The 24316-nt window shown below is 39.8% G+C and overlaps 1 protein-coding gene across 9 annotated transcripts in view; it reads right to left on the bottom strand.

The window, feature by feature from the left end:
- Positions 1-24316, bottom strand: part of lrba (LPS responsive beige-like anchor protein) — a 395517-nt gene that overhangs the window by 25047 nt on the left and 346154 nt on the right. For 6 of the 9 annotated variants that reach the window (XM_034188370.1, XM_034188371.1, XM_034188368.1 and 3 more), the window contains 5 exons: positions 18518-18607; positions 16024-16216; positions 11275-11340; positions 9016-9171; positions 67-234 (listed from right to left, as the gene is read on the bottom strand). In XM_034188370.1, coding sequence (XP_034044261.1) covers positions 67-234; positions 9016-9171; positions 11275-11340; positions 16024-16216; positions 18518-18607 — 673 coding nt within the window. The remainder of the gene's footprint in view (positions 1-66; positions 235-9015; positions 9172-11274; positions 11341-16023; positions 16217-18517; positions 18608-24316) is intronic. The other 3 variants (XM_034188372.1, XM_034188375.1, XM_034188374.1) reach the window with 1 other exon arrangement.

Here is a 24316-nt window from a genome sequence, read left to right as displayed (position 1 = left end):
GTGTGTGTGTGTGTGTGTGTGTGTGTGTGTGTGTGCGTGTGTGCGTGTGTGCGTGTGTGGACTCACTGCCTGGACTCTCTCCTATGCTGCTGTGTTTTCCGTTCCAGTACCACAGCAGCAGGGTTGCATCTCTGGAGCCTGACAGGACGTAACAATCTCCTCCAATGTACGACTCGGATCGGGCCAGACACGTCACCACATCACGGTGCCCAAACACTATCTGCGTCAGCTTTCCTGCAAAAGCATACAAACATTTTCGAGCTCACTTTAATGCAAAGGCCGCGTCTCCACCGTTTTATTAGATGCTCTTCTCCTCAACATCCCGCCACACTGTTGCTCATCATCTGTCTGCTCGGTGATACAAGAGCCACACAAGGTTACAGTTCTAGCTATTTCCACCAAAGAATAAATATTTGCCCCCACTGAGTGCATGAGCAGTGTGCACCATGTGTGTATTTAAAGAGGTTAATTGCTGTCAGAATTGCAGACCACAGTTCTGCTGTCTTTCTGCCCAATACTCATTACACTCAGCAGTACATGACATTTCTGTCTGGGTGACAGCATCACTGTCCACCAGATAACCAAGATGTGACTCGCTGCAAAGCTGACAGTCATTAGAAAAGCGGGCGGGTCACTGATTAAATTTATGAATAACAACATAGACATCAAAGACATTAAATGTTTGACATTCTCTGCAGCAGAAACAGCTACAATACACACTGTATTATAGGCAGGGTGGGGAGGGAGTCTTTAAAAATAGACTGCAGTATAGTCACTAATATCCTAATGCAAAACAAAACAAAAATAGAGTCAAGAGACTGAAGTCCTTTGGACAAACAAAGAGTCATTTTAACCAAATATGGCATTAAGTAAGTTACGGAGACCTGGCCTTTAGAATAACTCAAGGCCAATTAAAATTTTTGTGAAGGCTGACATTTACTCAAGGAATCTATATGCAGAATTATCAGGAAAAAAAGGTTTTGCAGCAGTAAACTGAGAAGTGGTGGTGGTGGTGGGGGTGGGGGGAATCCTGCAGGTCCTTAACATGATTTGAGGATGACATTTTTCAGGCTCTAAAAGGATCTATATAGAAAATTTGAGGAAAGTTTTTCTGCAATAAAAAATGGCATTTATTTATTTATTTTGCCCTTCTTGGGGGCCCTGGGGGACCCACAAGGATTAATTCAGAAAGTCCATCTTACCATGACCAGACATTCTCCAAAGGACTGTCTGTACCAAATTTCAGAAAGATTAATTGAGCAATTTTTCAGAAAATTGGACAGTGGACCATGCAAGGATCTTGATTTTAATCCACAGGACTAAAAAACAATCAGCATCCTATTCAAAACATAATATTAAAGTCAGTAAATTTCATTATTTTATGGTCCAATTAGATGATCTGAAAGCTAGAAATACACAAAGACAAGAGAAAAAAGTGCAAACTGGTCAACAACTGGAACAAATTTCTACACCAGAAGCTCTCTATTTATCCAGTGGTGGTGCTGTTTCACTCAAATACACAAAACATGAAAGTTAATGAGAGGTGTTTGGCTGTTTATTCCACTATTCCTCCAAAGTACATTGGCTAAATTCCACAAGACTTACTGTGTGCATGTAGATTGACACAAGAATTGCTCTTAAAATTGTCTGCAATTTTGTCTGCATCAGAATTACCCAAGGTCAATTATTGGGGTTAAAGGACAAAACTGTTTTTCAGTTCGATTTGAACCAAACTTTAGCATAGATATGTAGGTGGGTTCTTGACTTGTTCAGGCCAGTTTAAATTTTGCAAAGGTCAATTATTGGGGTCAAGGTCATGCCTGTTTGTTGCCCTACTCCTCCCAGGTCATTTTGCTAATTTCTCCAAAACCTGGGATGCTAATCAAGGATGGCTCCAGAAATTTGTCAAAAAATTAATTGTGGTCAAGCTCAAGTAATTTGATTTTCAACCCAATTTAGACCAAATTTGGCACACAATTAGGTAGAATCCAGAACTGGAAGAGTTCCCTGTTTTTCTTCAAATAAAAATGACAAATTCCTCTGACTTCCTGACGAAGATGTGTTACTAAAACATCTCAGTGCTTTTGTTTTTAAAGTTTTTAAATTACTAAGGCAATAAAAATAAAGGTTTTTTTTAAATGTTTAACCGTGTGCGTTTTAGTTTCCTTGATGATGTCCCTCGATATTTTCTTACATGGTTACTCAGTTTTTGAGAACTGCCTACTCTGGACAGGTTTATCAAACAGTATACCAGACTGGTTGTATTTTTTAATGATGATGATGTAAATATTGTCCAAAACATATTCAGTGACTTGGAAAAATTAAATTCCAACTGTGTACAGTTGTGTACACAGTGTACAGAGGGAAAATGAAAGGAATCAGAGGGCTGATAAAAACCTGTGCGCTCTGAACAATCATTAACTCACTCCTTTTATGACTTCATCAAGACACCACTTATACCAATCAATCACAAATTTTTGCTGATCAATATAAACTTTGGATCATCTCTCTAGTCCTATTCGTTGCAGAGATATAGCAAAACAAAAAGGTTTTCTGCACCATGCTTTTGTTGACCTTGACATTCTGATCGTCTCCAAAAGTTAATTATCTTAAAATACTCGATCTGTTTCCCTTGCGGCTGATACCGTTTTGAGCAGGTTCACCACAGCACAGATCTGCAATGGGATCTGGCACAAGTTTCATGCTGGATGCACTTCCTGACCCAACTCTAGTTTTACCTGGAGAAACACACACAGCCCCAGGTCTTCTGAAGAGGTCTTCCCATCCAAGTACTAACCGGGTCCCACTGTGCTTAGCTCCCAAGATGTACCGGTGTCGCCAACTGAACAGTTCCCCCTAAAAATCGGTCCCCCCTGCCTTCACTGCACATGCGTCATTAGCCGTGGTTCACAGATTATCACCTTGTTTCTGCTTTAAACTCCAGTCATCATCTGTCTCAGTGACAGATATCTGACGCTTTTGTATAATAATCATTTCCACATAAATTCAGCATTATTTCATCATAAAGACAGAGGAAGTGATCAAAGCGCCGCAGCTACACGAGCTGCTAGCTGATGCATTCACTGTGCGCCGACCATTTCAAAGAGTCACAGAGTATCACCTCATTTCTGCTTAAAACAGCTTTGTTTCTGCTTAAAACTGGCTTTAGAATGATTTAAGAGGTTTTACCTTGTCATCTGATGGTTAATGATCACATTTATCCATTTGATCGCGTTGGGTGTAGAGACTCTGTCATAGACGAGCGGTTGAGCTCAGAAATGACGCATGAGCAGTGGAGGCAGGGCGGACCGTTCAGTCTGTGACACCGGGATCAGGCTTACACAGATCTTGAGATATCTACCCAAGTAATATTCCCACCAATTTTGGTGAAAACACATCCAGTCTTTTTTGTTTGTTTTCTTTGTTTACAGAGACACACACACACACACACACACACACACACACACACACACACACACACACACACACACACACACACACACACACACACACACACACACACACACACACACACACACACACACACACACACAGCACTGATAGGGTAATTACAAAAACTGTGTCACTGCCCGACTACATACGGACATAACGGCTCCGCACCTTGGAAAATTCTACAGCTAGCCAGGCCCCTGTAGTCAGTGCGGACCAAGGTAGCTTAGCCGCCGTTAGTTACCCCCTGGCAGATCCCGAGCAGCCGGGAAAGCAGGCCGACTGGGTGACTGTGAGGAGGAAGCGTAGTTCTAAACAGAAGCCCCGTGTACACCGCCAACCCGTTCACAATTCTAACCGTTTTTCCCCACTCGACGACACACCCGCCGAGGATCAAACTCTGGTTATTGGCGACTCTGTTTTGCAAAATGTGAAGTTAGCGACACCAGCAACCATAGTCAATTGTCTTCCGGGGCCAGAGCAGGCGACATTGAAGGAAATTTGAAACTGCTGGCTAAGGCTAAGCGTAAATTTGGTAAGATTGTAATTCACGTCGGCAGTAATGACACCCGGTTACGCCAATCGGAGGTCACTAAAATTAACATTAAATCGGTGTGTAACTTTGCAAAAACAATGTCGGACTCTGTAGTTTTCTCTGGGCCCCTCCCCAATCGGACCGGGAGTGACATGTTTAGCCGCATGTTCTCCCTGAATTGCTGGCTGTCTGAGTGGTGTCCAAAAAATGAGGTGGGCTTCATAGATAATTGGCAAAGCTTCTGGGGAAAACCTGGTCTTGTTAGGAGAGACGGCATCCATCCCACTTTTGATGGAGCAGCTCTCATTTCTAGAAATCTGGCCAATTTTCTTAAATCCTCCAAACCGTGACTATCCAGGGTTGGGACCAGGAAGCAGAGTTGTAGTCTTACACACCTCTCTGCAGCTTCTCTCCCCCTGCCATCCCCTCATTACCCCATCCCCGTAGAGACGGTGCCTGCTCCCAGACCACCAATAACCAGCAAAAATCTATTTAAGCATAAAAATTCAAAAAGAAAAAATATTATAGCACCTTCAGCTGCACCACAGACTAAAACAGTTAAATGTGGTCTATTAAACATTAGGTCTCTCTCTTCTAAGTCCCTGTTGGTAAATGATATAATAATTGATCAACATATTGATTTATTCTGCCTTACAGAAACCTGGTTACAGCGGGATGAATATGTTAGTTTAAATGAGTCAACACCCCCGAGTCACACTAACTGTCAGAATGCTCGTAGCACAGGCCGAGGCGGAGGATTAGCAGCAATCTTCCATTCCAGCTTATTAATTAATCAAAAACCCAGACAGAGCTTTAATTCATTTGAAAGCTTGACTGTTAGTCTTGTCCATCCAAATTGGAAGTCCCAAAAACCAGTTTTATTTGTTATTATCTATCGTCCACCTGGTCGTTATTGTGAGTTTCTCTGTGAATTTTCAGACCTTTTGTCTGACTTAGTGCTTAGCTCAGATAAGATAACTATAGTGGGCGATTTTAACATCCACACAGATGCTGAGAATGACAGCCTCAACACTGCATTTAATCTATTATTAGACTCTATTGGCTTTGCTCAAAAAGTAAATGAGTCCACCCACCACTTTAATCATATCTTAGATCTTGTTCTGACTTATGGTATGGAAATAGAAGACTTAACAGTATTCCCTGAAAACTCCCTTCTGTCTGATCATTTCTTAATAACATTTACATTTACTCTGATGGACTACCCAGCAGTGGGGAATAAGTTTCATTACACTAGAAGTCTTTCAGAAAGCGCTGTAACTAGGTTTAAGGATATGATTCCTTCTTTATGTTCTCTAATGCCATATACCAACACAGTGCAGAGTAGCTACCTAAACTCTGTAAGTGAGATAGAGTATCTCGTCAATAGTTTTACATCCTCATTGAAGACAACTTTGGATGCTGTAGCTCCTCTGAAAAAGAGAGCTTTAAATCAGAAGTGCCTGACTCCGTGGTATAACTCACAAACTCGTAGCTTAAAGCAGATAACTCGTAAGTTGGAGAGGAAATGGCGTCTCACTAATTTAGAAGATCTTCACTTAGCCTGGAAAAAGAGTCTGTTGCTCTATAAAAAAAGCCCTCCGTAAAGCTAGGACATCTTTCTACTCATCACTAATTGAAGAAAATAAGAACAGCCCCAGGTTTCTTTTCAGCACTGTAGCCAGGCTGACAAAGAGTCAGAGCTCTATTGAACTGAGTATTCCATTAACTTTAACTAGTAATGACTTCATGACTTTCTTTGCTAACAAAATTTTAACTATTAGAGAAAAAATTACTCATAACCATCCCAAAGACGTATCGTTATCTTTGGCTGCTTTCAGTGATGCCGGTATTTGGTTAGACTCTTTCTCTCCGATTGTTCTGTCTGAGTTATTTTCATTAGTTACTTCATCCAAACCATCAACATGTTTATTAGACCCCATTCCTACCAGGCTGCTCAAGGAAGCCCTACCATTATTTAATGCTTCGATCTTAAATATGATCAATCTATCTTTGTTAGTTGGCTATGTACCACAGGCTTTTAAGGTGGCAGTAATTAAACCATTACTTAAAAAGCCATCACTTGACCCAGCTATCTTAGCTAATTATAGGCCAATCTCCAACCTTCTTTTTCTCTCAAAAATTCTTGAAAGGGTAGTTGTAAAACAGCTAACTGATCATCTGCAGAGGAATGGTCTATTTGAAGAGTTTCAATCAGGTTTTAGAATTCATCATAGTACAGAAACAGCATTAGTGAAGGTTACAAATGATCTTATGGCCTCGGACAGTGGACTCATCTCTGTGCTTGTTCTGTTAGACCTCAGTGCTGCTTTTGATACTGTTGACCATAAAATTTTATTACAGAGATTAGAGCATGCCATAGGTATTAAAGGCACTGCGCTGCGGTGGTTTGAATCATATTTGTCTAATAGATTACAATTTGTTCATGTAAATGGGGAATCTTCTTCACAGACTAAAGTTAATTATGGAGTTCCACAAGGTTCTGTGCTAGGACCAATTTTATTCACTTTATACATGCTTCCCTTAGGTAGTATTATTAGACGGTATTGCTTAAATTTTCATTGTTACGCAGATGATACCCAGCTTTATCTATCCATGAAGCCAGAGGACACACACCAATTAGCTAAACTGCAGGATTGTCTTACAGACATAAAGACATGGATGACCTCTAATTTCCTGCTTTTAAACTCAGATAAAACTGAAGTTATTGTACTTGGCCCCACAAATCTTAGAAACATGGTGTCTAACCAGATCCTTACTCTGGATGGCATTACCCTGACCTCTAGTAATACTGTGAGAAATCTTGGAGTCATTTTTGATCAGGATATGTCATTCAAAGCGCATATTAAACAAATATGTAGGACTGCTTTTTTGCATTTACGCAATATCTCTAAAATCAGAAAGGTCTTGTCTCAGAGTGATGCTGAAAAACTAATTCATGCATTTATTTCCTCTAGGCTGGACTATTGTAATTCATTATTATCAGGTTGTCCTAAAAGTTCCCTAAAAAGCCTTCAGTTAATTCAAAATGCTGCAGCTAGAGTACTGACGGGGACTAGAAGGAGAGAGCATATCTCACCCATATTGGCCTCTCTTCATTGGCTTCCTGTTAATTCTAGAATAGAATTTAAAATTCTTCTTCTTACTTATAAGGTTTTGAATAATCAGGTCCCATCTTATCTTAGGGACCTCGTAGTACCATATCACCCCAATAGAGCGCTTCGCTCTCAGACTGCAGGCTTACTTGTAGTTCCTAGGGTTTGTAAGAGTAGAATGGGAGGCAGAGCTTTCAGCTTTCAGGCTCCTCTCCTGTGGAACCAGCTCCCAATTCAGATCAGGGAGACAGACACCCTCTCTACTTTTAAGATTAGGCTTAAAACTTTCCTTTTTGCTAAAGCTTATAGTTAGGGCTGGATCAGGTGACCCTGAACCATCCCTTAGTTATGCTGCTATAGACGTAAACTGCTGGGGGGTTCCCATGATGCACTGTTTCTTTCTCTTTTTGCTCTGTATGCACCACTCTGCATTTAATCATTAGTGATCGATCTCTGCTCCCCTCCACAGCATGTCTTTTTCCTGGTTCTCTCCCTCAGCCCCAACCAGTCCCAGCAGAAGACTGCCCCTCCCTGAGCCTGGTTCTGCTGGAGGTTTCTTCCTGTTAAAAGGGAGTTTTTCCTTCCCACTGTAGCCAAGTGCTTGCTCACAGGGGGTCGTTTTGACCGTTGGGGTTTTACATAATTATTGTATGGCCTTGCCTTACAATATAAAGCGCCTTGGGGCAACTGTTTGTGATTTGGCGCTATATAAAAAAAATTGATTGATTGATTGATAACAGACATACAGGAGGACAACACGCATGTCTGACGTACATTCTGAGCAGAACATGAATGTGCAAGACAAAGGAGGAAAGACAAAGTAACAAATTAATTTCTACATAATGAATTCAAACAGCATCCCCTCCACCCACCCCACCTCCAACCTCAATCAGCGTCCACATAAGAACCAGTAAAGTGAACGTGTTATTGCTGTGGAATAATCATTTTTCCTTGTGACCTGTTTATGTAATACTGTTCTATTTACCGAGCTTGACTGCACATTCAAATCTACACACACACACACCTTAAACTGGTTGTGCGCACACACAGGCGTACCTGATTTTTTTTTTTTTTTTTTTGCAAGCGTGGCAATCAAGTTTTGTAATTGATAAAAGTGCTATGCTCTGCAACCTGGGGGCTTTGAGGGCCGTGGCGGCAGCTGTTGAGTGTGTGCGATTAAACAGTGTTCACGTTCCAGTTGTGCACTCTGGTGGCAGCCACACAATAGAGCTATCTCTCCGCTCTCATCCCTCCATCTCTCCCTCCTCTATTCGGGGCACAAAGGGCCTGGCCTACAGAAATTGAAACTGAGCCTGTTGTATAGATGTGTAGGATTCTGAAAGGGCTGGGGAGAGGAGCCGGCGAGGAGAGCTGCAGAGACGGAACTGAAGACAGTTTCATTTAGGAACCCTTGACCTGAGAGTGTCTGTTTGTAAGAATGTCTGAATTCACCTTTGTGTATTCAAGTATCCAAGACACACAGTCACTCACACATTCATAATGACAGAGTGACACACTTCCTGCAAGCACAGTACATATTTAAGTCAAAGGAAAATAACCATTGTCGGACATCAAAACAAGATATTAGAAATCTAGAGTGCCCATATGCCTTATGGTGTGTGAGTTGGACTACAATGGGGTAATACAACAGCAAAACAAAGTTATCACATTTAACTGATGCATCAAGGTTAGCAAACGTTTTAATAAATTTATGCTCAGGATATGACCTTTTAATTTGGAGATTTATAAGACAATAACATTTATTGTTTTTGAGTTATGGTGTCAACAATCTGGAGTAAATCACTTAACTATCTGTATATTCACTCAGTACCTTTTATGGGTTCAAGCCTAGGCTTTTGCACAGCAGACAAGGATGTGATAAATAAACAATATACTAATTTGGGGGATGTTCTGTACCTGTGTCAGTAGAGTAGACACGGAAGCTCTTGTCCCAGAAGCCACAAAGAAGGATAAAGCGGTTATCAGCTGTGATGACAAAAGATTGGGAGCTGATCTGAATGCTCTGGTCCAGGAGGTCTGAGATCTGGCGACGGTGACCGCCCATGATAGAGGCTGGAAACGAAGAGGAGAAAAATAAACTGATAAGAAATTAGAAAATAAAAATGCACAGATGTACACCTCACTTTGGAGTCTATAGTTACAATTTACTCTTTACAAGGTGCACAAAAGCAAAAAAAAAAACATGTTGAATGAATGTTTAAAAGATGCAACATTTACGGCTTTTATTTATGGTGCCTTAAGTCAAAATATTGCATTTTTCTTGGTTGTACTAACAATGGCTACAAAGCATCCAAATTTACTGACATTCTCACAGTCTTGTCACAACTAATGACAAAGTCCAGTACGAGTGTTCCAACTAATACTTCAACCAGTTTTAAAATTTTTGACACTTCAGCCAACCATGTAAAAATGCTAAAATAAAGTGAGAGCCCAGGTGTGTGTGTGTGTGTGTGTGTGTGTGTGTGTGTGTGTGTGTGTGTGTGTGTGTGTGTGTGTGTGTGTGTGTGTGTGTTTGCGTGCATGGATCTGGATGTGGGAGCGTGGGTGTGTACCACATGGAAGGAAACGGACCCGGAAGATTTTCTTGGCGAAAAGGCACCACAGAGAAAGAAGGTTGTTTGCTGTCTTTGCTGTTGCAGATGCACTATGCGTCACTACAGTGTAGAGGACGCCGTGGGCGCACAAACATAGTAAGGAAGTCTGACGTCATGATCCCCAAGCTAGCCGGATTCTAGCCACATTTGTGTTCAGAACTCAGCGAATTCCACTTAACCCACATCCAAAAGAGGTGGACTGAGCTGAACATTAAACAATCCGGCTTAAATCCAATTTGTACCTTTCACATTCAGAAAAAAACCTATCCAGCTCAAGCCACATTCAGCCTGAACCCCGACTGAATCGGACTGCCAACCCCAGTCTGAACAGGGCCTAACAGGTGAGTGTGTGTCACAGAGGAAGAAGGTGTTGCGGAAAAATGAATGCGGCAAACCAGCAACTCCGGATAAAACTCTGCAACAAAAAACCTAATCTGCAACTGACTCAGGAAATTTGAATTGATACCAATATAAGTGAAGCGCCGCGCAGACGAAGGCACAAACCAGAAATGGCACAAAAAATCTGACCAGTGGAGAAAAAGCCACAAACTGGACAACACTGTTGTAAAAAGATGTAAAAAGCCACAAACGGATGCTGAAGAGCTTCGCTCGTTCCTGTCTGCGACATATTACAATGAACAGTGTAAAAAAAAAAAAAAAAAATCAAATTGCACCGGTTTTATTTGCCTTCACTTTATTCACACCCTTGGAATGAATGTTATTTGCTTGGAATTCATATATATATATATATATATATATATATATATATAAAAATTGGACTGTGTGTGCGTACAGAAGAACTAAGGCTGAAAAATACTGCACTTCATAAAGATGAATACATGAGGTACTTTCTGGCATCTACAATAACGTACAGAAAAGCACATGAACAGTCCACTCATAGATGTGTGCGAGATTGCAGCAGCAGAAAGCGATGGAGTCAAAAAAAAGAAAAAAGAAAAGAGCAAGAAGATAAAAGTGGCTGGTCTCTCCAGGCTCCACCGGTGTATCCCATAAATCACTGCGGCTCGGCACTCTTCTCCTGCTCATCAACAAGTCGTGAAGGATGAGAGGCGTCCATATTGTCTTGACAGCCATCCGCTGCGCATTCTCAATCACACATTATTACCACATTCATATTCATTCCCATTGACACGCGTCCTTTCCCTCTGCTCAAATTAAACCAAAGAGGATGCAGAAAGGGAGGGAGGAAAGGGACCGTAGAAGGAGAAGGAGAAGGGGGAGTTGATGATGAAATGCCGGCCTAGGCCACAGCTCATTGCATTCCAATTTGCATGCAAATGGTTTAGTGTGAGGGCCTATATCATGAGGAGCGAACTGGGGCAGAGGCTGAGAAACAACTCTAATCTAGTGTCCAGGGACACGGCACTGCAGACTGCCATGAGTCAACCAGATGCCAGCGGGATTCATACACAAATCCACGCAAAAATACTTTCATGCATACACATGCGAATATCCACAGTGGAAAAAAAAATACACGTACATGGATTCATTCACAGGCGTACACTTTCACATTTACATGCATGCAAAAATGAAAGCTTACCTATCAAGGGGTCAATTTCCACTGGAAGTAGGTACTGCTGCTCCTGCACGTTTGAGCTTTGATGACCTGACAGACAAGACAGACTGGATTAATAACGCAATCATGTGGCCTTGTGAAGTCATGGCTGGTTTCAGTTCATTATAACACACTGAAAATTATAACCACAAAGTCAGTGTCACATAGCCCAAGAACACACACGACAACCGGCATCAATTATTTCAAAAAGCTACAAAGGGCATCACAAAAATTGTTCCTGATGGTAGAATAAGCAACAGTAAGCATCCCTTTGCTCATGCAAAACAGATATATCCTACATTTCAAGTGCAAAACAATGTCACAAAATATCAGGAGGTTTGATGTTTTAGGTACACAATAAAATATACTATAAGTTAAATTAAATATAAGCATTAATGCACAGCTATTACAAGACACTCTACACATATAAGAACAGTAATTTCAAGAATCAAACATTCTAACTGCAAGAAGCACTTGTTTTGTTTATTATTCCAGATCACTAAACCAATTAGGTCAATCAGTGTGGTTTCTGATCCATATGGATGAGGGCGTATGGGATTGCAAACCAATCAGTCTTCATCCCCAAGATTTCAAAGATTTCAAATTTAATGTTTCTTCCAGTGTAGGACGGCTGTTGGGTAAATAAGGTTTTGTGAAGTGAGAGGCTAATGTATGGAGGTGGACGTGAGACCTAATGCTGGCTGCTGCATGTGTCACATTTGATACTGCTATCTAGTAGACACAGTCAACTGTCTCCTAAATCAATGTCCATCGTACAGAAACCAGACAGGTCAATCCTTAAATTAGATGCAGAGAGTGGAAGAGGGAGATGAACCAAAGCAACTGGCTTCAGATTTATGTCAGTGGATTATCCAGAGTTAATCTGTTGAACAGGTGATAGAAAGTCTGCAAATAACAGCCAATTATTTTTATGATTAATGAATTACTCTTAACTGCTTATTCAATTTTTTCAAAACTAAAAGAAATATTTTCAAATTACCTATTTTGCCAACAAAAAATCCAAAACTCAAATATATTCTGTCATCTTTGTGACCACTACTCAAAACCAAGTTACAGTAGCCTGTTTGAATCTAGTTTGATTGTTGTTTTTCTTTAAGATGCTTACAACACACCATTTCACACTGAGCTAGTCTCAGGTTTACAATTCAGTAAGTAGCCTAGAAGCACTTTAAAACCTTTTATCATCTCCGAGAATCAGTGAAAATACTGCTAAAATGAGAATGTAGCCAATTGAAAACCAGTATAAACCATTTTACCATTGCTTTCAATGCATTTAGAACCACTTCAAATGAGGAAATAGCTGTGCTTTAACCAATTTTAAACACATTTGTGGTTTAAAGGGATTTTAAATCAAACCAGTCAAAAACAGTTAAACTTCATTTAACAATAGTAAAAGAAAAGGGTCAAATCCACATATCTGAGAAGCTGCAAAATAAAAATAAATAAATAAAATACACTAAATGCTGATTGATTAAACATTTATACTTTACATTATAGACAGCTGTGTATTGGAGTTTTTCCCCATAGTTGCAATTATTATGATTATTTTTTATTTATTTTTTTTAAGATAAGAGCTTATGACTGTGAGTAGCTCAACAAAAGTTAATTTTCTTTGCATGTTCTTGTCAACAGAACTTCATTGACTCATAGAATCTACTCTACACTTTCAGTCTGTTCTTGGGATACATCTGCTACAAACTGCAAGTCCAACTCCTAAACCCACTGATCTACCTACTACTGTAGATTCCTCATAAAATTTTTAACTTAATATTTTAACAAGTGAATGCAAATTTGTTCAATTTCAGTGTTGCCATGGTTACTTTGAAAAAGTAATCAAATTACTGATTACTCCTTGAGAAAGTACCTTAGTTACTTTACCAATTACTCAATTTAACAGTACCTAAGTTAAATTACTAATTATGAGTTACTTTCAGCGGTCGGTCAGTTAGTAAAGTGTTTTCAATTGGCTACATTCTCATTTTAGCAGTACTTTGACTGATTCTTGAAGATGATAAACAGTTTTAAAGTGCTTTGAGGCCACTTAGTGGGTTGTAAATGCAGTGTTGCCACAGTTACTTTGAAAAAGTAATCCAATTACTGATTACTGATTACTCCTTGAAAAAGTAACTTAGTTACTTTACTGATTACTCAATTGTAAAAGTAACTAAGTTAGATTACTAGTTACTTTTTTAGTTACTTTCCCCAGCTGCTGACAATAACCCACGTCAACATGACAATGATACCTGTTTTGCCAAAACTCACTTTATAGTCACCCTTTCTTGACTTCAATGAAAACAAATACTTGTTTTATAAAAAGTAAAATAAAGACCTCTTTCTTGACCTCACATTTAACTGTTGACAGCACTGTAACAGTAAAACTTGCAATTTCAAACCTACATTGTTTATAAATGTAACTATTAAATTCTAACATTTTTCTAACATTTAAATTCTCTAAACATTTTACTTGTCGAAATTATTATTATTTTAAGCAGTATTAGTAGTTGTAGTAAAAAACGGCTTCAAAACTGGACCTTTAATCTAGGGGTGTTGTGGGGGAGGGGGGCACATCCCTGCCCCACGCCCCCATTCCATCTAGATTCGCCCCTGCTTTGGCGTTTGAGCACAAAGAATGGATAACATTTATTTATGCAGAAAACGTGACCAGATTTACAGGTAAGAAAGTTTTATTGCGTTTTCACATCATGTGGTCCTTAGAAAGAGAGTTTAGGTGCATTTGAGTGGAAAACAGTGTTAGTTGTTGACGCGTCGCGGAGGATCAGCTTTTTTTAACGAGACGATACAGAGCGGCTCAGCTCAGAATTCTAAATAAAGGAGGGAAAAAAGTATAAAAATGTCTTTGTAAAGCTCAGTGCAGGTGTGCTGATAGAAAGTTACTAAGTAACGCGTTACCAGCATCACTGTGTAAATGTGAGACTAACTCATTGTGATTATGGCTGGTTGTAAACATCTTTAACAACTGATTGTCACTAAAGTAACTGTAGCAACACTGTTCAATTTCATTGCATTGTGTTGTACAACCCCTGGCAAAAATTATGGAATCACCGGCCTCAGAGGATGTTCATTCAGTTGTTTAATTTTGTAGAAAAAAAAGCAGATCACAGACATGACACAAAACTAAAGTCATTTCAAATGGCAACTTTCTGGCTTTAAGAAACACTATAAGAAATCAAGAAAAAAAGATTGTGGCAGTCAGTAACGGTTACTTTTTTAGACCAAGCAGAGGAAAAAAATATGGAATCACTCAATTCTGAGGAAAAAATTATGGAATCACCCTGTAAATTTTCATCCCCCAAATTAACACCTGCATCAAATCAGATCTGCTCATTGACATTGACCCTATGCCATGACATTGACCCTATGTGTCTTTTTGCAAGGAATGTTTTTGCAGTTTTTGCTCTATGGCAAGATGCATTATCATCTTGAAAAATTATTTCATCATCCCCAAACATCCTTTCAATTGTCCAAAATATCAACATAAACTTATGCATTTATTGATGATGTAATGACAGCCATCTCCCCAGTGCCTTTACCTGACATGCAGCCCCATATCATCAATGACTGTGGAAATTTACATGTTCTCTTCAGGCAGTCATCTTTATAAATCTCATTGGAAAGGCACCAAACAAAAGTTCCAGCATCATCACCTTGCCCAATGCAGATTCGAGATTCATCACTGAATATGACTTTCATCCAGTCATCCACAGTCCACAATTGCTTTTCCTTAGCCCATTGTAACCTTGTTTTTTTCTGTTTAGGTGTTAATGATGGCTTTCGTTTAGCTTTTCTGTATGTAAATCCCATTTCCTTTAGGCGGTTTCTTACAGTTCGGTCACAGACGTTGACTCCAGTTTCCTCCCATTCGTTCCTCATTTGTTTTGTTGTACATTTTTCGATTTTTGAGACATACTGCTTTAAGTTTTCTGTCTTGACGCTTTGATGTCTTCCTTGGTCTACCAGTATGTTTGCCTTTAACAACCTTCCCATGTTGTTTGTATTTGGTCCACAGTTTAGACACAGCTGACTGTGAACAACCAACATCTTTTGCAACATTGCGTGATGATTTACTCTCTTTTAAGAGTTTGATAATCCTCTCCTTTGTTTCAATTGACATCTCTCATGTTGGAGCCATGATTCATGTCAGTCCACTTGGTGCAACAGCTCTCCAAGTTGTGTTCACTCCTTTTTAGATGCAGACTAACGAGCAGATCTGATATGATGCAGGTGTTAGTTTTGGGGATGAAAATTTACAGGGTGAATCCATAATTTTTTCCTCAGAATTGAGTGATTCCATATTTTTTTCCTCTGCTTGGTCTAAAAAAGTAACCGTTACTGATTGCCACAATCTTTTTTTCTTGATTTCTTATAGTGTTTCTTAAAGCCAGAAAGTTGCCATTTGAAATGACTTTAGTTTTGTGTCATGTCTGTGATCTGCTTTTTTTCTACAAAATTAAACAACTGAATGAACATCCTCCGAGGCCGGTGATTCCATAATTTTTGCCAGGGGTTGTATTAGCAGCAGAAATTTCTGACATTAATATTGCATAGGCTGTAAAAGGAAATAAAACCAAAAAAGTGAACATAGTGCGATACTACTCAAAATACAATAGTTTAAAAAGGATATTGCTTGTAATATGGAAGAACTGACCATAAAATTTACACAGGAAAAAAGTAGAAGAAAAACAAATCTCTCACCTGCCAGGCCGTGCCACTTGTTGACTGCAAACAGGCGGCTGGCGGTGACGGTGATGATAGCCGGTGATGTCAGACCTGGCTGGGTGTTGGCTGCTATGTGAGTCACAGGAGAGTTGGATGGGAACTTCAACACCATGATAACATCCTGCTGCATCTGCTCCGTAAACATCAGGGGCGTCTGCAGAAGGAGATACTGTTCAGGAATCCCGAACGGACACGGGGACGCGTGGAAGAAGCGAAAAGATGTGCAGCAGCGTGCAAAGTGCAAAATGAAAGGATGAAGGAAGCAGCCACAGGTAAAAGAAGGAGTGGAGAGAAAGGGAGGAAAGAGGAAAGACAAGGACAGGAAGGGTTAGAAAGCAGGAGCAGTACACCAATAACCAGTACAGCCTAGTTTGGTATTAAGAAAACAGAATTAAGTGTGCGAAAAGGAGATTAAAAGAGCCATTCTGAGTCAAAGCTGCAGGAAAAAAATGGCAAAAGGAAGTTCGGAACAACCAAAATATTATTTGTAATACAGAGCATGGTTACTGGTTCAGAAATTCAGAACTTTTTGTTTTACTTTGACTGGCATCCAGCTTAATGCTGCATTATGCCACCTTCTACTCTGGTGTGTGAAATCTAGTACCTCATTCAGCATAAATGTACATGGATTGCATTTCTATAGTACTTAGCTGTGCACACCAGGAGCAACTTGGGGATTTAAGCCTTTCCCCAAGGGCCTTTAGGGATTTTCCGGTTTGACAGGGACTTGAACTGAGGATCATCTGGTCTCAAGCACACTGCTTTAATCTCTAGACCACTGATTAACATCACTTTGAGTAGATGAGTTCATCAGTGAAATCACCTGCTGGAGTCAATGGCTGCAAAGAAAACCTGCACCCTCTTGGTCCTTTCTGGAATACTTTGGACACCACTGCTCTAGACCATCACCTCTCATCCAAATGCAACTTGCCAAACAAGTAGACAGTGCCATCATGTGGCCATAGACAATAATGCACTATTTTTTTCCATTTTTTCCTGACAATTCTTCATATAATCACAGGACCACCCGAACTAGTATAGTCTAGGCTTATAGTCTGAAAAATTCAGTAGACCCCTTTTCTGTGTGCACTGAAAGCCATGCATCCGCCATGAGACCCAGTTTTGTTGTTTCATGGATATAAAAGATAGCAAAAAAATGCTCTGTTTTTATTCCCCCAGTCTGAGCCTAGCATGAAAAAAAGCCCACAGATGATGTGCAATGGTGCACAACTGAACTAATCCTGGTCCTGGACCCAACCTGACTTGAGTTCCAAGTTGGCTGCTCTCACTTTGATGAACTAAATGGGTTTCTGAAAACCTCTACATGCATGTTAGCGCCAGAATCTTGCACTTAAAATTTGTGCTGTGCAACTAGCACAAGACACACATGTAAATAATACAAGCAGTGTTAGATATAATGTCAGCATTTGTATATGGAGCAGAGATGTCAACAAAACAGCCGCAAAGAAACATGGGGACTGTTTTCCCTGGTTAGACAGGGGCTTATGTTTTTGCACTAAGCAGCCATAACAGAGACCCGTTCTCCTCCTTGCGTGTGAAGAAGAGGAACATCAGTGTTTAACATCATGAACAGACCTGAGTAAATCCGGTGTGTCTGACAGCTAACCAGACGCACTGACAGTATCATTACCAGCAGCACCAGCACAGGCTGACACTCTGACAACACAAGCAAGAACGGAGAGCAAGCAACGGCAAAACGAACAGGCCGTCTTACTGAAGGAATATAGACAGATGGGTAGAAACAGGAATTATATTACTATTATTTTTGAAAACTATATGTGGTTGGGTTAAAATATATAAATATTTTATTTGCCATGAAGCGAGGCAGACTCAAATATACATAGCAGGACATAAACGCCCTAGTCTGAGCCTTTGTGTATTTGCCGGGTGGTGGTCTACAGCCAGCTGTCAGCGCCACAGGGACACCACACTAATAGGGACTCTTGGGGCCTTGGTCCATCATAAGCAGGCACACTGACTGCACTCCTTGGCCCTTAAAAGCCGTCACTTCAAGACTGCTGTTCACTGCTTTTGCTCTCCTTCTCCGATCTCCTCTGCTTCCAGCTGAGGTGGAAAATCTGGCTCGGATCCAGGTTTCCACCATGACACTGGGCTTTTTTCCCAAAAAACCCACAATGATACGCACACACACACATACACACACACAAAAATATGTGATCGTTCTCCTTCAAACGCACCTCACTAATGATGAGAGAAGAGATGTTTTCAAACCCAAAACTTATTTTCCCACAACTGTAGATGAGAGGTAAACGATGAGAAAACAAAAAAAGAGTCAGTCCTGAGATTTATGTGACGCAAAGCAGCGAGGAGACACCAGAGCAGAACTGATATCAGATGCAACATTAGTAGCATGCACAGTTATTCGGCCCATAAAAGCAGTGTTATAGGTACAGTGAAGTACGTTTTTAAGGTTATCTGTAACACTCACCATTTGCATGGCTGAGCTTCGGGGTGGATGTGGCTCAATGAGCAACTGACAAGGCGTCTGTCCGAAACTTCTTATCTGCGACTCCACAGCCTGAAGAGCAATGAAGAGACAAAAAATACACAAGGAATGAATAAAAATTTGAGCAACTCAAGAAGAAGAAACACTAATCAGACACAATGCCTTCGTAAATATAAACAAAAATCTGGGCGATACATGAGGGAAAGAAAAAATATATATATATAAAGTGTCATAGTACAGGCTGTCCTCATAACCCATTTCTAGTAAAACGTGAAAAATACTGCACAAAAAGTCGTACACATAATCCACGTATTTTCTGCCGGGAGGTGGTGATGACACCAACGCCAACAAGATGGCGGATTATCTGAGGGAAAATAAAATGTGGTAAGCCCTCTTTTACTTGTTATTCTAACCAAACTAAACATTAACCAAACTGTGTTTTGAAAATGCAAATTGTGCATTGTGCGTGGAAATTCACAGCATTATGCACAAAATATCATGCTTATCTTTTTGTATCACATCATATGAAACACATCGTGACAATATGCTACTTTGTACGTTGCTGGACGTGGAACCGGAACAACTTCAGCGTACCTTGTAGGGGTGTAACAAAAACCATGAAACCGAGAAAACAAAATTTTTTTAAATGAACCAAACCTCAGGCCATGAAGGGTTAAAAAAAACTGAGGTCTGCAACACAGACTGAGGTTTATTTTATATGTTCAGATTTTTTTTTTGCATGTGATTATGCAAAATACAGTGCAAACTCAAACCAGTTGTTGAAGATCTTAAGGTCCTGTCAGACCTTGACAATTTAGCCAGCATATGTACTTCTTAACATGAAAAATACGCCGAATACGCTGGATACGTCAAATACGCTATGCAGCTGTCACACCATGATGATTTAGCCAGCGTATGCTGACAGCCCCATTTACGGGTCAGAACAGTTAAGTCTGGCTTGGCTTGCACTTCCACCACCGGCAGAGCCCTTTTGTTTGGCAGGCGGAACACGTAAACATTAACGAGCATGTCATCGAGCACGTGTACGCTGTCCTGCAGCCTCTCTTCTCCACATGGCGGCCAAACAGAAGAATTCAACATTTTTTAAATTTAATTTAATTACATTTTTTTCTTGGTGGATCATGGGATTTATTTTCATCATGTGCAGAATGCTGACAAATCAACTGATGCCTGTGGTAAATGCTGATGTGAATGAATGAGGCGCTGTGACTTTTTCAACTTTTAAAATAAGTTAATTTTCTTGTTGTGGCACAAAGAGCCAGTGTCCTGTGGTTCAGGCTGAGAAACACACAAAACCCAGAGGGACTTCTTTAAAAATGCTATGTTTCTTCAGCCAGGGCAAGGAACTAAAGCATTTTTAGATGTTGTTTTCCAAAATCAGAATGCTTTATGTGGACAAGTTTTCGACAGGCTGTGATGATGAATCCGACTGAAAAGAACAGGTAAGATTAAGACTTTATATTTAAGAAGAACAAGATGAACTTTATTATCCCGAAGGAAATGATTTTGACAGAGTACCAACAGTAAACAGTAAACATTATTTTGTTTGGTTTTTTTTTGTTTTTTTTACAATAGGCAGCATAAATTTATGCGAAATGACTGAAGACATCTGCACAAGATGATCGCTAATATTGCACATAAGTGCGTAACTGAATTACTGAATAACTCTTATGTGGCATGCAGGGGCTGGGAGGTGTTGTCCAGGTTGCTGCGCAGCTTCCTCAACATCCTCCTCCACAGACTCCAGCTCAACCCCCAGGACAGAGCCAGCTTTCCTGATGAGTTTGTTGAGTCTGTTCGTGTCAGTGTGTGAATGGTTTTAATATTTGAAACAGTCTGAACTGTTCACATGATTGCAGGTTTCAGCTAATCAATGGACAACATTGATGGATGTATTTCGACTTATGAGTAACTTACCAGAAATGTGTGTCAACAATCGCATAACTTACCAACAACCAATGGCCCACATATGCGGGATGTATGAGACATGTACATGCCCAAAATCTTTTGATGCACTCGTCGTAGTACAACGTATATCAGCATGCTTTAACATGCTCTTAAAGTATACAAAACTTACCCATAACTTATTAGATGGTCATCAGCCTATGCCAGCGTGTTTAATATGGTCAGCGTATGATGGCTAAATTGTCAAGGTGTGACAGGGGTGTTAAGTGATATTATTCCATCTTTTCAAAGTTCATGATTTTTGTTTTATACCTATATGAGGAAATGGGGCAGAAAAGTATTATGACCTTCAAACTGATATGGACCAAACCATTAAGGAGGTGCACCTTTATGCCTCTAGCCCCATGACACTGATTCAACTAATCTCTGGAACTTGACCAGAGAAATGGTGCACTGTTCTTCTAAAAGATCTTCCATCATTTGGTGTTTTGATGATTGTGATGGAGAACGCTGTTAAACCTGTTGGTCCAAAAGATGTTTAAGTGGGTTGAGATCTAGTAAGTGTGAAGGCCATAGCATGAGATTCACATCAGCTTCATACTCAGAAAACCATTCAGGGAGCCCTTGTGAGATGGGGGCATTAGATGTTTCTCTGCCCATTTATTAAGGTTTTTCCTGAAATCTGTCACCCGCCTGTACTATCTCACTGCCGGTCTTGCTCTCTCACGCACATCAATTTATCCTCCACATCCACAGACAGAATCGGAGGAGGGCCCAAACAGACCTGCGTGTAGGTTAGGTGGTGTTAATGAAGAGGTATAGGACCATAAATGTCAGAGCAGACGCCGGCCCAGCAGCCTCTGGACATCATCACACAGCTCACTGTCAGGCCAACTAACAGAAGATGGACCCACCACGCGTCGATGTAAAGCGCTACAACAGTGGAGTGCTCCCTCCCATTTCACTACCCTACTTAAACAAAAGCGGTTTTTGAAGTGATGAACTGCTTTTGAATTTTCTCTGGCATGTAGGACTACAGTTGTTTTTTTGTTATTTTTGTCATGGTCATATTTTTGCTTGTGTGTTTAATTTCTAGCAGGAATACTTTATAGCCATTGTGCTGACTCAAGAAATTCGATAACAGGTCGTACAAGAAACCCCAAGAACTAAACTATTTAAACAACAACAACAACAAACACTGTCAATATAAAGACAAATAAAGCATAAAAACAGCAACACACAAATCAAGACACAAGTTAGTGGGAAACTCTGAAACAACATAAAATGGGCCGATTGTGACAATTAGTGACATCATATTATAAAATGAAAAAGAAAAAAGAGGAGCTAAATTGTGACATTTGTTTAATATGTCTATTTGGTATGCTGCTGTTTGGAGGAGTGACAGCTTGTGTGTGTAGGCTGAGCCGTTTGAGCCCGACTTGGCTAATCCTGTGAGAATGAGCTCATGGTCGAGGCCTGCATGTGGGATTTCGGGAGGGGGGAAAAAATGTCAGGAAGTTAGCATGCCTTTACCAATTTGTGAAACTAACCAGAGACCAGAGATTCACAGAGCAGTTTTAACTGTCTCACACATGATTTCATCAGCTTCTCCACAGTCACACAACAAAACATTTTTTCAAAAGAACACTTTAGACTCTCTACATTATGCATGTTTTATTCTATTTTATTTGCACTCTCTCCCGTTTTCTTTGTTGCAAATAATTGGTCATCTATAAGACTGTAAATTTGCTTCAGCGATCTGTTTCAAATGGTACAGAGTCTAAATGGTACAGACTAGGGCTGTTCAATTATAGCAAAAGTCAGTCAGAACTATTTTAAGTGAAATTATGATTATTTAACATGACTAGGACATTGACCTGTGGGGAACCATGGGTTCTAGATGTGGTCATTTGTACTATATTCAGCTGACAGCTGACCTTTGGGGAAAATCTGTTTATAGTTATGCTACATTTTTAAGTATTGACAGGGAAAAATTTCTTGGGTTTTATGAAAATCTTTATTGAAAGTTTAATCTGTTTTCAGTTGTGTTCAATTTTCTAAAATAAATTTTTGTCATCAATAAGCTTTTCTGAAGCAGTTTAACCAGTACAATATTCCATGTCAAGAAATTACAAATAACTGAAGTTTTATATTTGCACGGTGACAGTGTTCACATTAGATCAAACACGCCCCCCACCACCCCACCCCTTTTTTATTTTAGGCCTGTGTGAGACACTGCTAAGAGACAATTCTGCTGTTTTGTACGGCGTGTGAACATGTTGATTTTGGGATTGGGGTCACACGCATACAGAAAATGTCCAGAATTGAATTTGCTGTCGGGGATGTTAGAGGATGGACAGACTGACTAATTGTGTCGGGTCTGCAGCAACCTCACAGGCTTTTATTTTGAAATACAGGCTATTATTTCAGAAGTGCAAAATAAATAGGCTTGTTGTTTTCAAAAATTACTGATTTCTCAAAAAATATCAGTCTGATCACTTTGCTGTTTTCACAACTTGAATCCTCATGAAGAAATACATAAGTACGCCAAAGCCTGAAAATCAGCTCTTTCTGGATTTCAAGTGATGCTCTGGATACATAAATACACAGAGGCCACTTGCCTCTATATGGATTTTCCACTGACTCATTTATTGAACTTTAACATTATTACAATAAATTTTCCTTAATTTTAAATATTACTTGAACTGGGAAATAAAAAAAATAAAAGTATTAATGCAGCTCCCAGCTGGCCAACCTACAAATCATTAAAGAGGTGGAGCATGAGCAAGACCCACATGACCTGGGCAAGACAAAATGGATGCTCACACACTTCCACACATTCTGCTTTGGTCTTCACTCTGCTCAGTGGTATGGCAGTGGTTCACCTACCAGGCAGAGTCAACTGCTGTGTGGACACAGAGCCATCTATGCCCTGATCTTGGGTTCCTGTTCTGGTAACAAACACCCAATTTTAAGTAAAATATCAAATGACACTAATATATTTAGGTGTCATATAAGACAAATAATGACTATTTTCCATTCCTGCAGTGGTAAGAGCATGTGTTGAAAGATGGAACGTTCCATTCAATGAGGCAAAATGAATCCACCTGGCAGGTGTGGCACATCAACATGAGGAAACCACATGATTATTGCACAGGTGTACCTTCGACTAGTCACAGTAAAAAGACACTAAAATATGCACATCATAAATATTACACCTTGCACTTCAATTCATGAAAAAATGGGTTTAAAAACAAAAGTCGTGCACTCATATTTTTTAAGTCCCTGCTCCCCTCTTGAATATAATTCTTTCCATGTTTTCACCAAGCTAGTGTGCCTGTATAAATGTAAGTTGTGATATTTTGTCTATTTGTATGTCCATAAAAGAACAAATTTGAAATTTTTTGACAATTAAAAATCAAATGTTGGAGAATTATATTAATTATATTAATGAAGAAAGTAGTATAAGATAACACACCTTTTCAGATTAAGAAAAATCTGATTACATTGTGTGTTTATAGTGCAACATGATTTCAATGACCAAGGAATAAATTAATGAGCAATGAATTTATCAACATGATGTCCTTGCAAAACCATGGGACAATTGGGACAGTTTAACAAAAGTAATTTAGTAGTAAATGTAAAGGGTAGTGACATGTGAAATGTCTTTAATACTTAGCATCCTTCATCATGGATTATATATTTATCTTTTTATCATTTATGCAGCATCTTCTCTTTGTGAAAAAAAGTGAAATCTTGAATAAATGTGTTTGGATAGAACTGTAATTGGTGGGAACTGGATTAATAATGCAGCACGGTGCTAGTGGTTAGTACACTTGCCTCCTCAGTTTGAGG

Source organism: Thalassophryne amazonica, chromosome 15 (genome assembly GCF_902500255.1).
Source record: "Thalassophryne amazonica chromosome 15, fThaAma1.1, whole genome shotgun sequence".
In the NCBI taxonomy this organism is placed as follows: Eukaryota; Metazoa; Chordata; class Actinopteri; order Batrachoidiformes; family Batrachoididae; genus Thalassophryne; species Thalassophryne amazonica.
Note: the sequence above shows the minus strand (reverse complement) of the source record. Positions and strands in the feature narration are given on the sequence as shown.